This window comes from Chinchilla lanigera, unplaced genomic scaffold (genome assembly GCF_000276665.1).
Source record: "Chinchilla lanigera isolate Chin_1 unplaced genomic scaffold, ChiLan1.0 scaffold00002, whole genome shotgun sequence".
Lineage (NCBI taxonomy): Eukaryota > Metazoa > Chordata > Mammalia > Rodentia > Chinchillidae > Chinchilla > Chinchilla lanigera.
In genome coordinates this window covers 43,183,342-43,200,751 of record NW_004955403.1, presented here as the reverse complement: position 1 = coordinate 43,200,751, position 17,410 = coordinate 43,183,342, and the positions used below count along the sequence as shown (strand labels likewise).

The 17,410-nt window shown below is 45.6% G+C and overlaps 1 protein-coding gene across 1 annotated transcript in view; it reads left to right on the top strand.

The window, feature by feature from the left end:
* Csgalnact1 (chondroitin sulfate N-acetylgalactosaminyltransferase 1) overlaps positions 1 to 17,410 on the top strand; it is a gene marked incomplete at its 5' end in the record, with an annotated part of 168,602 nt that overhangs the window by 146,370 nt on the left and 4,822 nt on the right. Inside the window, 2 exon segments of the mRNA XM_013513615.1 lie at positions 7,762 to 7,940; positions 8,789 to 8,883. Of these exon segments, the coding sequence (XP_013369069.1) occupies positions 7,762 to 7,940; positions 8,789 to 8,883 (274 nt within the window).

Below are 17,410 nucleotides of genomic sequence, written 5' to 3'. Positions count from 1 at the left end.
GCCTGGACCCCATAGTGAATTCAAGGCCAGCTTGAACTGCATAGCGAGACCCTGTCTCAAAAAAAAAAATCTATGAATTTCAGTGTACTTGCAATAAATACTCTGAAAATGAGATTAAGCAAATAATTGAACTATAATAGTGTCAAGAAGAATAAAATACTCAGAAATACATTTAATCAGAGAAGTGCAAGACTTTTACACTGAAAACTGTGACATACCTTTGAAAGGAATTTTTTAGAATGGCAAAATAAATGAAAAGACAACACATGTTCATGGTTTTGAACACATATTATTTATATATAACACTTGTCTAATTGATTTAGAGGTTCAATGCAATCTTATTAAAATGCAATCTGGCTTTTTTTTGTATAGAAATGCACAGGTTTATCCTAAAATTCGTACGGTAATACAAGGGATCCAAAACAACCCACACAATCTTGAGAGAGTGAACAGAGTTGAAGGACTCACACCCAAATTTCAAAACTTCCTATAAAATGGTAGCATTAAAAATTGTGGTAGTGGCATGAGGACAGACATACTGTTTAATAGAATAGAATTTGAAAGTCAAAAAGTAAATTTAGACATTGACGGTCCATTGATCTTTCAGGAGAAGAGCCAGTTATACAACGACAGAACCAGGAGACAAATTGGACTTCATCAAATTTAGAAACTTCTGGGCAACCATGAAGATGAAGAAATAATTTACCTAGTGGGAGAAGATATTTGCAAATCCAAATCTAATAAGGGTTTAGTATTAGGTACAGAGAATATTTGTAAATCAACAGCGAAAAGGCAGATTACTCAATTTAAAAGTGGACAAAAGATTTGAATGGATGTTTATTCAAAGATGGTATACAAGTGCCCAGTGAATACTTTGAGGAGATGGTCACCGTCATTTGTCATTAGAGAAATGCAGATCAAATCACAGTGTAAATCGTAACACTGGGATGGCTATTGCCCAAGTCCTAAGTGTCACTGAGGATGTGAAGAAAGTGGGACCCCTGTCCACTGCTGGTGGGAATGTAAAATGGCACAGGTACTGTGGAATACAGTTTGGCCATTCCTTAAATGGCTAAACATAGAGGTGCCTCTGACCCAGCAGTTCCAGTTCCAAGGATTTACCCAATAGAACTGAAAATATGTACTCACATAAATAATCATAGATAATTGTTCATGGCATTATTCACAGTGTGCAAGAGGTGTAAACAGTCTAAATGTCCATCAGCTGATCATGGATAAACAAAATGCATTATAGTTATGCACTGAAATATTTTTCAGCCATAAAAAGTAGTAAGTATGGATACACACTATATTGTGAATGATCCTCAGAAGCATTAGGCTAAATGAATTCAGCCAGGCACAAAAAGTCAATAACACTGATTTCATCTATATGAAATATGCAGAATAAGAAAAATCCATAGAATACAGCACAGGACCCGCTATGCAGAGATGCTGCGCTGGGAGCGCTGACTCCAGGCCTTGAGAAGAAGGCTTCCAGTGCTGTACATGTGGGTAGTGTGCCAGCAGGGAAAATATGCCTTAAGGTAGAGACAATAAACGGAACCAGGATGTGTATATCCATGCTTTACAGAGCAAGGAGAGACTGCGGATGCACGAAGGACCATGCATCCCCCCAGGTGACACCCGAGATCTGCGTGGTGTTGTCCTGCACTGGTAGTCTGACTTCACTTCCCTCTGGGGAGGCAGTGGGAGCTCTCTGAATGGGAAGGCAGCCTCCTTTCCTCCTTCACCCCATTCGTAGTCTCTCTTACTGCCCTGTAGCAGATGCACAGCATTGGTGTCCTGATCACATAGCCTGCCTCCATTTTTCATCCCAAACTGCATGTTGGAAGACAAACCTTTTGAATCTCATTTTTCTAAACATCAGGAAATTTGTGACCTGCCCATGCGGACTTGATTTTCCTATCCACAACAAAATGAAAAGTATATGCCTACAATGAGAAAGAAAAGGCAGGCTGCACGTTTGGCCAGGAAGAGGTGAATTCTAATGGGCTGCGGTCTGCATCACAGCCAACTATGCTGGGCTGTAGGCACATCATTTGCTCTTCTTAACGAACCGTGCCCCATTTTCATGTGAAATTGTAGAACCAGTGGAAAGGCAAAAACAGAGTTCCCTAAAGAATCTTGGTGAAACCAGCTGTGCAAGCTCAGAACCTAGGGAATTTTAAATTAATTGCTGAAAATGCTTACTGTAAAGAACTAGGTGACAGCATGTTTAGTTTTAAATTCTTTATTGCCATCATATGTATTCAGTGAGTACAGTTCATAAATTTTTCATATTCAGGGCTATAACTAAAATTTTAAATTATACATTGGATTTGATGCTAATTTCTATGCACATTTTTAAAGTTTTTTTTGTTCTTAATAAAAGGCTGTTGTTGGAAGTGTCATATTAAGAGAATTTCTTGCAGTTGTGGGAAAAAGTCTATATTAGAGTAAATCATATCAGACAGCAAGATCTTTTATCATGTTTAATCCAGCAGTTCTGGGAAATGCAAGTCAATTAAGGAAATTAAACCTCGAGTAGAAGCAGTAGCTTTCTCAAGTCATTATAACCTCTATAAAAATGACGATGTGTAACCAAGGAGTCCCCACACACCAGATTTATTATATTGAAGGAGGAATGGAGTGGGAAATTCAAGAGTTCCACCAGTTAATAATATGATTCAAGAAGAAAAAAGAAAAAATAATTATGAGCAAATCATGTAGTCATTTGGACTGAGCACTTAGATTCATAATAGGAAATTGTCTAACACTAGCACCCCTGTTCTACCTTGATAAAGCCCAGGTCTTACTACATCATGACTATTGGTGTGTCACTAAATATTGCTTTACATTGGATGAGTAAGTTAAATACTTCAAGCCCATTTTCATCTTATTTTTCTCAGCGCTCTGTTTTTCTGTCATTTTTCATTTTCTTAAAAGCTAAGGTTAAGGAGGGAGAGAAGGTTTGAAGGGAGGGTAGGGGAATGGGAAAAAAAGAATTAAAGCATATCATGCACAGGTACAAATTTCCTATGATGAATGTGATCACTATGTATATCAAAAATGCACCATTAAACTTAATTAAGAAAGAAAACCTAAGGATTGTGCCTATCATTCAGAATCCATTGGTTGCAGTCTGTTTTGGATGTGGATGGGTGTATATACAAAGGGGCTTCTCTGGGGCTCCCCTGAGCAGCTGCAGCTTCCCACCTCTGGGCAGCACCTCCTTCAGGATGGACCTGAAATGAGCCTCAGTGTTATCTCTTGGTCCATCCAGTATTGATTGACTACCTCGGTGTTCCCGTGTGTGCCATTTACTACAAGGTGCTGGATGAAGATGGAAAACATGAATGTAAGGCAGTTGTTGCCCTCGAAAGGTTCAGAGCTTGCCAGAGCATGTCATACATTCTGTACAGGCAAAGCCCAAAGAAGCCGCCAGGACACAAGACAGATGGGCAGGACTGGACAAAAGGCCTGGGAGATAGGAGAGGGCCCTTCAGTATGCAGTGAGCACGAGGGAGGTAGGGACGTTGGACTTGGGTCTTGTGCGATTTTCACAGCAGTGGAGGAAGAAAGCACATTCTGGGGAGGGAACTCTGAGCAGAGACAGGAGGCTCTGTTGGCCCATGCCTTGGTGCTTACATCTATCCTGGCTGGTCACTGTGGGAAGGGGTGACAGAGGACCAAACCTGGTAAGTGCCTGTGCACCTGCATGTAGGGGTATAGCCGTGTAGCCACGGTGTGCATAATCCCAAATCCATCTCACCGCACCCTGTTGGGAAAATCAGTATTTTGCTTCATTCCCTTGGCACGGCCTTGCTGCATGGACAGGGGGCACTTTCGTCTAGCAGTGCAGGCCCCCTGCCCCATGAGCAGTGTTTCAAAATGAAAATGTGAAGATAAGGGGCCTGACTTGCTTAGAGAAGCCAATTCCTGGTCATCCTGCTGCAGCCTTTTCAGAGGCACACGGCTGGTAGTGAGGAGTTTGAGATGAGGAATGCATCTCACTTCCAGGCCCAGGGGGTTTGATGATGTATTCATCTCTCTGTTCTGGAAAATGGAGGAAGTGAAATTGTCCTGATTCTTTCTCTGCTGTTTCCAACTCAATGCCCTTTCCCCACAGACAGAGCTTGGTCATTAATTACCAGAAGCCCTTCCCAGTGGCCAGGAAGCAAAAGGAGTGGTTCTTCCTGATTATTCATTTAAGAAGCGTTGGATTGAGGAATTTGGAAGGAGAATGATACCATTAGTCCTCTACAAATGGACTGAAGCCCTTGCTGGTCAGGCGGGGAACCCCAGATGTATGACAGATTTAGCACTCTGGCCCTCTCCAGGGCCTGTGACTGGCTGACAGTCTTCGCACACCAGCAGTGCCCATGTCCCCACCCTGCCTACTGCGTGGACTCACATCCTGTTGCCTAATCAGGACCTGGCAAGTTGTCAGAGCTTCCGAAAGGAGCCAGCACGGCAGCCTGGATCCATCCAGCAGTCACGGGGTACACTACCTCCTTGGATGAGGGAGCCAGGCACGGCCACAGGGGGCAGAGTGCTGTGTGCACTGGTCCCACACGTGCTCCAGGGAAGCAAGGCGTGGACAGAGGGGTTCACCTTCTGGGACCATCACCTCTCAGATTTGTCCTTTTGGAGGCTGCTGTGGCCTGTGCTCAATGCTGGAGCATGGATTGATGTGCATATTCAGAATGGACAGTGCCAGGGAAATAGCATGGAGGGTCTTAGCCTTCCAGAAAAATTGATGAGAAAGGACGGAAACTGCCTTTTGTGATAGACCAGATAAAGGGCTCCCCAGCACCCATTTTTCTGAATTCTCTCTGTCTGGAAGCAGTACACTGAGGCATAGAGGCTGATGTCTGAAGACTTTTTAAAAAACTGGTTCTCTCAAATTATGGCCATCTCGAACCCTAGACACCATGAGTTGTTCCCTCTCCTTTCTCCTGTGAGTATCATGCAAGCCCAGGCCCCTTCCTCCATGCTCTGCTATAGTGGAACAGAGAACAGTATATATTAGGTAGAGGCTCAAGCTGAGGTTTGCAGAATTTTGTGCAGAACAAGTAAATTAATTCCTGTACTAGGCAGGCATATGTTCCAGATTACTAGTCTCTTCTTTGTAGCACTCAATCTTCTCTCTACCATTCCTTTGTGATTTTTAACCCACAGGCTTGTCATACCTTCAACACCGTTAGCATACTATCTCATGCTGCCCTGTCTTCTTAACTATTCAATATGATTTAGCATTCATAAATACTTGATGTATCTTTGTAAATGAACTGTTGTCTATTCAAAGGGAAAATTCCTGGTGTTCCTTTAGAGTAGCATTTTTTTTTTGTTTTTTTTTTTTTTTTTTTTCTCCGGTACCGGGAACCAAACTCACGACCTTGCGCTTGCCAGGCAGGCGCTTTTGCCGCTGAGCTAAATCCCCAGCCCCCTGGTGTTCCTTTAATGCAGTGTATTAAGGAAACTGCATGCCTCTTGACTTAGCAAAAGTTACTTGCTATTGTTCACATAAAAATATTTTTAGATTTGAAATCTCATGTGGTTGATTCTGGAAACTCTCCCGGGAAAGGTAGCTGAATTATGAGTCAGATTCAACCCAAGTGAATAGGGGCCTTCTCCTTCATTACGCTTGGGGGTGTCCTCTCTTCTCTGAAAATTAGCTAGCAGGCATCCCAGCAGTCAAAGGAGTAGGGATCTTCAAGGGTATAAACTTGAAGAAAGAGACCTTTCACTGGCTGTTAAAGCAGGGCAAGCCTCTGGATGGTGACAAGCACCTTAGGGACCTGGTTGGAGGTGCCCTTAGGTGAACAGGTGAAAATCCAGGCCTGTGTTGTGGGGCAAGCTTCCCAGCAGCTGACCAAACAGGAGAAGAGAAATGGATTGTGCTGATGTACAGCAGCTGGGCTGTAGAAATCTCTGGGAGATATGAAGGTCACCTTCAAGGGCTCATGCCACCTACATGTCTTTGCAAACAGGGAAGTAGTGCTTTTTAACTAGTGCCAGACCTAATACTCAAAAAGCTCTGGAGCATAACTTCAGTGCTGCTAATAGAAAATATGAACTGAGCTCATGTATCCAGAGGAAAGATTCTAAGATAAAGTTTTGAAAGAAGAGAATTGCTCAGAGATAAAGCTGGGCTAAAATGAATACAGAATCTTAAAAAAGGAGAATGACAGAGTGTAAAGGGACCTTAGAGCTCTGTAACCAATGGGTTTGTAATAATGAAACCAAGGCAAAAGGATAAAGTGCCTTGTCCTGAAAAAGTTAGAGGTAGAACAAAGGTGAGAACCATTCATATGTTCACTCATTTATTCAGAAACAACTACTCAGTGCTTGGTGTTGACCAAGGACGTCTTCCAGGTCCTGTATACAGGCTTCCTGACTCATAGCTGAGTGTTCTTCCCATCCTAAGGCCTCCTGCCTTGATCTCTATCTGAAAGGCCCATCTAGCATCAGACTCAGACAAGGTTGGGCGCACAGATTCCCTAGATAAAAAAAATCAAGCACCTTCTCAGATCTGAAAGAGGACGGCAAGTCAGAGAAGTGAGAGCAGAACTGGTTCTCCCTATGAAATCACCAGGTGCCAGTACAATTTAGCGTGCTAAAAGCTGATGACTACATTTGTGTTGACCTTGTAACCGAGCTAGTTGCTTGGAATACAGACTTTCAAAAATAGAAATGGGTGTCTGTACCTTTTGAACACAGCAAGATGAGAGAGAAGTTGGGAAACTGTGGGGCTGGACCAGGCTGAGGAGGGGCGGGGTGGAGGAAACCGTGTGAAAAGACCAGTGATGTTGGTAAGGAGGGGGGCAGGACTGGTCCTCTTGTGATATCTGATGGAAGGCAGTCCCTGTCCCACACGCAGTAAATACATTCAGTTTTGCTCAAGACACACTGCATTTCAGCAGGTTCTGCTGTTTCTGGGAAATATCTTGCCTTCACCATGTGAAACCTGGGAATTCTCGCCAGTGCTAATGACAGCGGTAGCTGGAGCTTGGAGCGTGCTTTGTGTTCTTGGCATCGTTTATCTAACTAATCACCCTGTGAAGTAGGAAGGTGTTATTATTCCCACTTTGCAGATGAGGCAACGGGGGTGCGGGGAGATTAATGGGCTTTCCTGCCTCACAAAGCTAATGTACAGTAAGCCAGCACTGAACCTGCTTCTGCCTTCTGACTCCAGCCGGTCATTTTTCCTGCCTTGCTCGACCTCTTTTCCTGAGGGTGGGGAAGGAATCCGGGTTTCAGTCTGCATCAAGGCAGATATATATCAAGGACGTTTTGTCTGGTTTCTGGATTTGAATACAGATAAGAAGATGGCAGGAGAGCCTATTCCGTGGTGATTTAATATGCTTGACTGAGTGGGTTCATTTGGGTGCTGGAGAAAGCGTGGAGATTTTCCTCGACTGTGCTCCTAGCCTCATTTTGTGAAGGTTTTCTCTTTTACAAAGAGCATTCAGTAGGGGTGACAGTACAGATTTCCATGTGGGGAAACTGCCAGAGAAACAAGAAATAAATTCAGATGAAAAGTTTGCTAGGTATTCTTCATCCATGTAATCCCAGTGGTTTCTGTTGGGCTGGGGCCATTCGTTACCTGCTTCGGTGGTCCCAGTGTCCTTGTTACAGAAGAAAGAGGAAGAGGTGGATGGTGGCCCCTGGGTGTGTGTCTTCCAGGGAATCCCGTGGCCTGGCCAGCATGGACACACAAGTGGCTGACCCTGACCTTCCTTTCCTCTTCCCTTCTAGGGCTGCCAACTTTCGGAACTTCACCTTCATCCAACTGAATGGAGAATTTTCCCGGGGAAAGGGACTCGATGTCGGAGCCCGCTTCTGGAAGGGCAGCAACGTCCTTCTCTTTTTCTGTGATGTGGACATCTACTTCACCTCAGAGTTCCTCAACACGTGCAGGCTGAACACACAGCCAGGTTGGGGCTTCTCTTTCTCATCCGGGGTACATTCCACACCCTCACACTGAGCATTATTCTCCACAGAGTTTAGTCAGAGTCCTATTTCAGAATGAGCCCATTTTACAAACGAAAAGACAGTCCTCTAGTTTGATTTTTTTTTGGTTGCCACAGAACAGACCTGTGAGACACTCAAATCTCAGGACTCTGTGCAACGTGTGTGTATCTAAATAACCCTTCTCCTTTTTTCTTTTCGGTCATCTACAGGAGAAAGTGTGTGTGTGGGGGGGGGGACTTGGACCTGGATAAGCTGCTTGGGCCCAGAGGGGAAAAAGTACCTGTGAGCAGTTACTAAGGGAGGGAGGGCTGAGCGTAGAAAGAACCCACAATATGAAAATTGCTTGCATAGACTTGACTTGGGCAGAGCAGAATCAGCTAAGAGTTACTGGCATGACCAAGTCCATTGCTAAAATACAGAAATTCTTCCATGTAAATTGGTAAAGGGCAACTGCCCTGGGCTGTCCAAGTCTGCAGCTGCCTCGAGTTAGCTTGACCTGTCTGGCAACCCTGAGGATGCCCCAGGAGCCAGCTCTGACCTGCACCCACCCCTTCTGGAGAATGCCAGGGCCAGAGCCACTGCCTGTCAATATCTTACATACTATTTCTGTGCTGGGAAGACAGGAATATTTAAGAATCTGACTGTCTCTTCCACCTGCTGCTGCACTTCCAGCATCTATTGTAGAGTTGAGGGAAGGGTAAAGGAAAAGCAGATGTAAATAGCCGGGATGTTGCAGAGGCCTGAATGTAAATGAATGAAATGAACAATTGAATCTGTCACTTCTAGCGGATTTGTGTTTTCTGCTTTGCAGGGAAAAAGGTGTTTTATCCAGTCCTTTTCAGTCAGTACAACCCCGGCATAATCTACGGCCATCACGATACCATCCCGCCCCTAGAACAGCAGCTGGTGAGTAATTACCCTGCAGATGCCTTTGTGCGGCTGTTTCATGTCTCTCATTACCAGGGGCACCTGACCATGAGGAAAAGTGGGTGGGAATCTGTGGATTGATTCCCTTAGTAGTTTTTAAGTTTGGCAGATGTTCTGGCCTTTGCTCCCAGGGCCTTGTTGATTAAAAGTGCTTGCAATATTTAAAAGTGGAAAATAAATAGGAATAGTACCTTCCAGGAGGGTAATTTCACACCTTCATAGTTTTCTTCTATGGTTTGGGGGAACTAATATTATTGCATTATGGCTGAGCACATTTTTAAAATCCTGCCAGGTAAGAAAGGTGTGAGATTTATGTTCCCATCTGTCAGGTGAAAAATAGACATTAGAAAGGGGTGGCCCACGCCAAGTACATGGTGAGACTGTGGCCCTTGGTGGACATTGACGTCAGAGGTGTCATGGCTGTCTGAGGAGTTGTGGAGCTTCTCTGCCTCTGTGAAAGTTCGGCTGCATAGGTGGTGGGAAGGGCAGCCACACAATCTCCAGAGTCTCTGTGAACAGAGACGACCTGTTACCACACCCACGCCTCAGAGGAACGGGGCAGGCAGCCAGAGGATGAAGCCCGCTGGAAGAGGGTTTCTGTACTGCAGGTGGGCATGTCCCTCCAGGACTGAATTTCCCATTCCACAGGCTGTCCTGTGCTGTAGACGATATGACCCAGGACCCCCATTAGATGCATGACTCCTCGGCTACTACTAACCCTCTCTATACTGTACTTTTTCCCACATACACATCTCTATGATAAAGTTTTAATTTACAAATTAGGAAAAGTAAGAGGTAACAGTAGAGTAATTATGAAAATAAAGTAAACGCTATTTGCAACTTATGAATTGCTTATTTCTGCAGTGTTTCATTTAACATTTCCAGACTGTGATTGATGATGGTAGCTAAAACCTCAGCTAAGAGAGGGCTACTCCGTCAGGGCCAGCATCAGCAGAGAGGAGTTCCACTCACTGCATACTGGACTGTGGTCTTTCCTGCAGGGACAACGGCTGGCTGGCTTGTCCACAGCTGTGTTCTGGCCCAGGCTGAGTCTCAGCAGGCAGTTCTGAAGCCCAGAGCTGTCTGTGCATCCTTGTCTTGAGTAGCTCTGCCTCCTGTTGCAGCAAAGCCGAGTTGCTGCCCACTGAACACCCCTTGCGGAGGAGGAAGGAACTCTGGTGCAGGATGTGAAGACAGATAAGACCAAGTCTCTCTCACCCTGTGCGACAGGAGTGAACAGGTTTCCGCTGTACATACGTGATTTATGTCTTTCTGGGAATTTTTTTTCTCCAGTACCGGGAATCGAACTCACGACCTTGCGCTTGCCAAGCAGGCGCTGTGCCACTGAACTAAATCCCCAGCCCCCTGGGAAATTGTTTTAGGTGACTGACTCTGCATTTAAGTTTCCGGAAGTAGCAAAACCTGTCCTCTGCAGGTCCATCCTGTGCCCTTCACTTTTCTGCCTTCAGTTAAGCTGTGGCAGCTGATGTGACGAGCTTTTCCAGAGCATGGATGCTTTGGGTGCCTTCGTGTATAACCAGATGCACTTCTCCTTCACATCCTCACTTGGTTTCGGTGGGCGCAAGCCAGATGGCACACTAAGGAAGAGAGTGCCCTCTTTGCCCACAAAATGTTAACATCACAGATGTTCTGTGCATCTGTTGATGTGCTGTATCTCTGTCTGTGCTTTATGCATAAAAACAACACATTTTTATTCTCCAAGAGCCAGTTCTCACCTGCTTACAAGCAATACCTCCCCCGTGGAGACGGAAATTTCTTGTTTCTTTTCCTAAAAGGTTTAAGCTTCTACTGAAGTTTTAGGGGGAAATAGGACAGATACACATTCGTATTCTTTCAACCCATCAGTGTTCATTTGGTTTTAAATTTGATATCAGATGTGATTCATGTTTCTAGCTCAAACTCATGAACACTTTATTTGCTTGCAAGGAATTCTTTTCATGTCACAATCTGTAAGTATCTTCCTTCCATGATTATTTCTGTGGAGAAGCAGGAGCACAGGGAAGTTGCGAAGAGGGGAAGAGAGACAGCACTCTTCATGAGGTGTCTCAGACTTAGTGGTCAAGGCAGAAACAACTCAGAATCCTTGCCTCCACACTAGAGGCTCTGCATTATCCCGCACCTTTTGACATTTACTTCCAAAAGGACTTCATAAATCTACCCTTTCACAGTTCCGTTTTTGTGATTATTTAGTCCAGTGGAACACAGCAGTTTGAAAGTTCCCCAACCCCCAAAAGAAAACTATGAGTATGCTTTTTACAGGACAAAGCATTTCACAAGCACTTGCTCCCTCCCAAGGGCGAATCTGTGTGCTGGTGAAGGAGTGCAAGCTCTTCCTGTGCTCTCAAGGGATCTGTGAGACTTTGCTCACCTCTTCTTGCTTTTGAGGAGGGATGCGCAGTCCAAGATTTGACAAACAGCCGGGGGCAGAGCTCAGCCCCAAACCAGGCTTTCCTCACACTAGTGAAGTGGAAATAGATTTGCTGAGGATCAAGATGAGAGCAGAAGGGTAAAGCAAATGGCCTGACAAAGACTCCAAAGGCAAACATCAAGCTGCAGAAGTTAATATAATAGAGACAGAGTATGTGGGCGGTGAGAAGGTATAAAATAAAAAGTAATGACTGGAGATGGATAAATTAAGGAAAGATTCCTCCTGAGGGTGCATTTTGGCTCAGTCTTGACAAAGAGGCTGCATACATAGTCACAGATCCTGATAGGAATATATCAGAATCACAGGTGAGGAGAAACACAGATCTAAAACACGGCTGTAATAAAAGTTACTTAGGCGAAAAAGAGACAGCCTTCCCCAGCAGCCCTGCAAATATGACCTCGTTTGTCAGTGTGCTGGTTTTCACCTCTCATGACTGTTGCTACTTCCATTTTATAGTTTGGCTGCAGACACAAGCAAGGGACCGAATTGACGATTTTTCTTCCTGGTCAGCCACCTCTTTCTTTACTTGCATGTTTTGTTTTTTTTTTTTACCATTGACTATAGATCATTAGTAACAAGGGATATCATGGGATTTTATACTAACACTTAGTTTTTTTGAGTTTTAAAATATGAGAGGAAACTTGCCAATGTTGTAATGTGGACACAGCTTGCAGAGAAAGGCATGACTGTCATTTAAATGAATGTACCTGTTGGTACACTTTCCTGGTCACCCTTTTTCAGTTCTTTATTATGTCCCTGCAGGAGCCTCCTACCCCTTCTTTCTTCAGATTCAACTCTGCCCCATACTCCAAATTTTCTTTTACCCCCTGCTGGACAGATGTTTCAAACACACAGATTGATTCCATTTTTAAAAATCCCTTATGGTATAAAGTCAGTCACTCACTGGTAAATGTTTAACTACCCGCTGTCTTAAACGGGGAGGGGCACCCTGATTATAGCACTAGCCAATTTCCATGGTGTAAGTATTGTCACCATTACCCATCCCAGGTTACCAATGTGATGTCACCAGACGCAGCTCGCATGTCCTTGTGAACTGGCCCTTCCTGGCCCCACTTTGGCACCGTAAACCCTGATTCCTTGTTGGGATTAACTGTCTACCACAAATTCCCAGTCTGATGACACAGAGAATCTCCATAACCCTACCACCTGGCACCTGGGACCAGCGGAATAGACCGCCCAAGCCAGCCTTGCTGCTGGTAGCACACCTGCTCCTAGAGCTCGGACTGTCCTTCCACTTCAGGGCCATCTCCTTACCAGTTCTTTTGTCCTCAGTGTCGGACACAAGCATGTCTGTCTGCTCCCATCATTTCAGCCTGACGGATATGTGCCACCCTGGTCACTGATGCACAATGTGCTAGGTCCTGTCTTCACTCTCTCCAGCCCCCTCTGACAGTATGCTACTGTGGAGCCAGGCGTCAGCCTTTTAAAATTGCCTACTGAGCATAATCCATCCAGTGCATCCTTGCAGTCTGTTTTTATTTATTCCAAAAGGATACACTAAGTAACAAAAATAATAGTAATACTTGCCATTTCATAAGCTCACTCTGTCCCCACATTTTCCCATAGCGTGTAAGGCATCCTTGTTTTCAGTTCATCCATGAGGAATTTGAGGCTCAGAGAGCTTCAGTCACTGTTCAGACTCCCACAGCTGCTGAGTGGCCGAGGTGGAAAGTCCAGTGCCACATCTTGGAGCTGAGCCTGGACTGAAGGTGCTGAGGGACAAGGAGACACTTCCTTTGCCTTCAGAGTGCTTCTAACAAGGCAGAGTCAAGGTGCTGGAAATGAGAGCACCCCGTCCAGCCTGGTGCCCCTAGAAGACACAGTCATAGCTGGGTGTGATGGTGCCTGTAGGATCATAATCCCAGTACTCGGAGAGGCCAAGGGAGGGAGGTTGTAAGTTTCAGAGCAGCCTTGAAACTTAGCAACTTTGTGAGACCCTGTCTCAAAATAAAAAAGAGAGCTGAGGGTGTAGCTCTGTGAGGCCTTGAATTCATGTCCTGATACCAAAAAATAAAGAAAATCATTTTTATGTAGGTAATAATAAAAGACTTGCAAGAAAATGTGATTTAGTACAGACCTGGAAGGAGGAGGCATTTGAGTCCATCCTTAAATGAATTCTTTGAAAGCTGTGGTGCCAAAGTACTTAATTCTCAAGAAATGGAGCTGAGACTGCCACAGCAGTCTTAGGATTGTTCTGGACTCACCTGCAACAGGATCAGTGAATGTGGGCAAGTCTCTCTGCCTCTATACAGGAGGCCACAAGGAAAGGACATGCAGCCTCCTGGGCCCCTGTGCATCATGATCACAGAGCCCTCAGGCTAATGAACAATGTACAGTGCAGTCCCCAATCCAAGCCCAGCAGTCCTCATAGCTCATAGTTCCCTGGGGAAGGACCTGCTGCATAAGTCACATATCCCAGAGCAAAAGGAAAATGCAAACCCTAGTTCCAAAAGTATTAAAGAATTTTCAGACAGCAACAGCAAGGGTAAGGTCTTCCAATCGTGGGGCCCTGTGTGACTGCATAGATCTCATGCCCATCCATACCCAAACCAGCTCACAGGCAACGCTGGTGAATGCAAGGCAGGCCAGACCATCCCTGGAGCTTGGGAAAGCCTGGTTTAAAAGAGATACTCTACTGGAGTGTTTGTTATTTATTTTATTTCAGGGTTCAGCCTGCTTTGTGGGTAGTTTTCCAAGTTGGCCCCAGTAAGGCAGCCCGGCGCTGCCTGCCTCCCAGCTCCCTGTGCAGCTGTGGGGTGGCCGCCTTCCACAGCTCTGGAGAGAGAGGCTGATTTGTGCTTTGTGTTTTGGTTCTAATAGAAAATAATCAACCCTGTCACGTGGATCACTCACAGAGCTGTGGCTCTGCAAACTTCTTGTGGGAGAGCTGACCTGGTGACTGTCCTTTTGTGGAGTATTCAGGCCCTGCATGCTCTGAGGTGGGGAGGGAAGGTGTGCTGAGAGAACGGGGCCTTTGGAACACATTGTAAAGATGGGATGGCATGCCAGGCACAGTGGCGCATACTCATAATCCCAGCTACTCAGGTGGCTGAGGCAGGAAGAGTGAGACCAGCCTGGGGAACTTAGGAGATCTTGTCTCAAAATAAAAAATTTTAAAAAGGGGCTGAGGGTGGATGAAGCTCAAGGTTAGCGTAACCCTGGGTTCATCCCTAGTACTGCAAAATACTACTACTAATAATAATAGCAATTGAAGACAGTGGAATTCAGGACAGGAAGAGATGTTTTTCAAGTTGAACCTTCTATTTTTCTTTTAGGAATTTTTCCTCCTGCATTGTAGACACCATTGGTCAATATATTTTGATGCTTGTGTACAGTAGTGGTGCCTCTTATGCCCAAGGCAAAGTTCCTAAGGAGCCCTTTACCTTGGGCCCCAGGAAAGTGAAAACAGTTTTGTCTATTGGTTTAGAGCTACACAGTTCTGAGAGTTGGTACCACTGGACTTCCTATCCTTTGCTGAACTGCTTGCTGACAGTGTCTCCGGCTTGCAGTGAGTCTGTTTCTCTGAGTGGGAACCACTTGTGCCCAGCACTGGTCTCCCTTTGTTCAGGGAGGAAGTGTCTATGGATTGTTGACTGTGTGCTGGACAGTGTTCCAAGGCTGGAGATACAGCAGCCAATGAGACCAAGACTAACTTTTACATTCACTCATGGTGGTAGCTGAAGACCACCCACAAACAGAGAAACACATGCATCAGCAATATCATGAGCATTTTAGAGAAGACAGGCCAGGCTGATAGGGAGAGAGGGACATGTGGCGGGCAGGTGCACTGACACTGTTCAGAGGGGTCAGGATGACTACTCTGAGCAGCAGAGGAAGGGTGACCAAGTGGGGAACTGCAGGAGTCCTGCCATGGATGCCTATGACCCAAGGGAGATTGGACACAGGGTGGGAAATGGGCTGTGTATAACAGGGAGAATAAGAGGAGGGAAATGGGGTGAGGCAGGCAGGGCCAAGTTGAGGAAGGACAGAGGATTTTATTCTCCTTTCACCTGAAAACCACTGCAGGGTTTTCCATGGGAACATGACAGTGTTGGATGAGAGCTTCACACTGCCCACTCCACTAGTCTGCTCACTGAGGGCACCATTCCAGTTAGTGGCATGGCCAGCGGTGGTGGTGGAATCTCTAATAAGTGAACTCCATCTTGCCCTGAAATTATATGCTGTGGGCACAATCAAATCGGTTTCCACCGAGGGCTGTATGTCAATGAGCCCTTCACGTAGTGGCTTTTTGCAGCTTGCCAACTTTAAAACCAATTCTAATACCTGCTTCTATAGTTCACTCCCCAGTCATAAATCAGTTTGTCACTGTCACATTGTCCTAAGGTGAGGGTCATCCTTCAGCTTGTTCGACCTCGTCAGGCTTCCATAGCCTCAGTCCAGAGTCTTGGGAGCGCTCTTACTCTTCTTTACAAAGCCTGGCCAGTTGCCTTGCCTATGTAGGGCTTTCTCTTTTAAACTCCATGTATTACTCAGCCAAAGAGCTGAAGTCTGAATATCAGACTTCTTTCCAGCTCCCTTTTTATCCAAAGCTTAGAGGACTTGTCTGCATCCTGGCCAGTACTGGAATACTAAGCTTTTAGCCGCAACAGAAATTGTGTACCTGGGACAACAGAGATGGAACAAAATCCATTTTCAAAAAGTGACCCACTGTATATTTCTCCAGACTTTCTTGCCTTGCAGAGTCTTCCAGCTGATACTAATGAAATGTTCTTGTCATGTGGGAGGTGTTGTACGAAAGCCATTTGTCTGAAGTGGTTTTGGAGGATATGACTGTGGGCACATTTTGCCCACAGACCTCACTGGCCCAGGTTTTCCTTAGGTGGTCGAGATGCAGGTTAACGTTTACCTGTAGCTCTCAGTGAAAACAAGGTGGTTGGATAGGTTCTAGAGTGAAATAACTTTTGAGATTCCCCAACCCTTCTGCAAGCTATTCATTGAAAATAATTTATTCCATGTCAAAGCTTCCACAAGATGGAGTAACCGTGATATGATGCTTGGATGTTAAAGGCAGAACCATCCTTAGGGTGATTTGCTCAACCCCTTCATCTTACAATAAAGAAAGCCAAGGCTTGAAGACATGTTGGGACCTGCCTGAGGCAGAAAAGCCAGCCGGTGGTCAGGTTGGGATGAGACTCTGCTACTCCTCCCTCTCCCTTCACATGCTGTTTCAGGTTGGCTTGGTGGCCGGCAGAGCCAGATGTCCAGAATGGGGCACCGCTGCTGTCCTCCCCTGCTCGCCTCCAGGAAAGGGAACTTCTTTTCCTCTAAGCACCTACACAGACTACAAGAACAAATCACAAAAATAACTATCACGATCTCAGAACCGTTCCCAGAATCAGCTCTGCCAAAACAATATATAAAATTTTCACGACATTTTGCTGCCTCAGCAAAATCTATTGGCAATTTACTTGCAAAGTAAGAGATTGCACAGAGCCAGGCCTTGCTCCCGCACCCCGTTAATAGACACTCACTGCTCTGATGGCCTCTCGGCCGCCCTGCAGGCTGGCACTTCTATGTGAGGTTTCCGGAGCAGCTGGGTTCTAAAATAGTGTGAGGATGAATGGGCAATCCTTCTTCAGAACCTGGCCCCTCAGCACGCTCTTCCTCCACGGAGAAGAGGGAGCAGCGTCGGAGAAGGGGAAGAGACTGCGGAGTCTCTGGGGATTTCATTTTATTCCCCGAGGGAGTCCTGTGTGTGGGCTGTGCCAGGGCAGCTGAATTCAAGCTGCTTTCTATCGTTTTTTCTCAGCTTCCTGAGCCCTTTGCTGGCTCCCTGCCGGGGGTCTGTGTGAGGGGCCTGGGCCTAGACCTCTGGTTGGCATTGGTATGGCGCCAGACACGTAGGTGGCTTTTCCGTGGCACTGCTCAACAACTTGCCCTCCTGGTTTGTTTTTGAGTGAGAGAGAGAGAAAGAAAGAGAGACAGAGAAAGAGACAGAGAGAGTGTGTGTTTTCATGCCTACACCCTAGAAACATTCCAGCCAGAAGTGCCAAAACCAAAACTCACTGGGCCCTG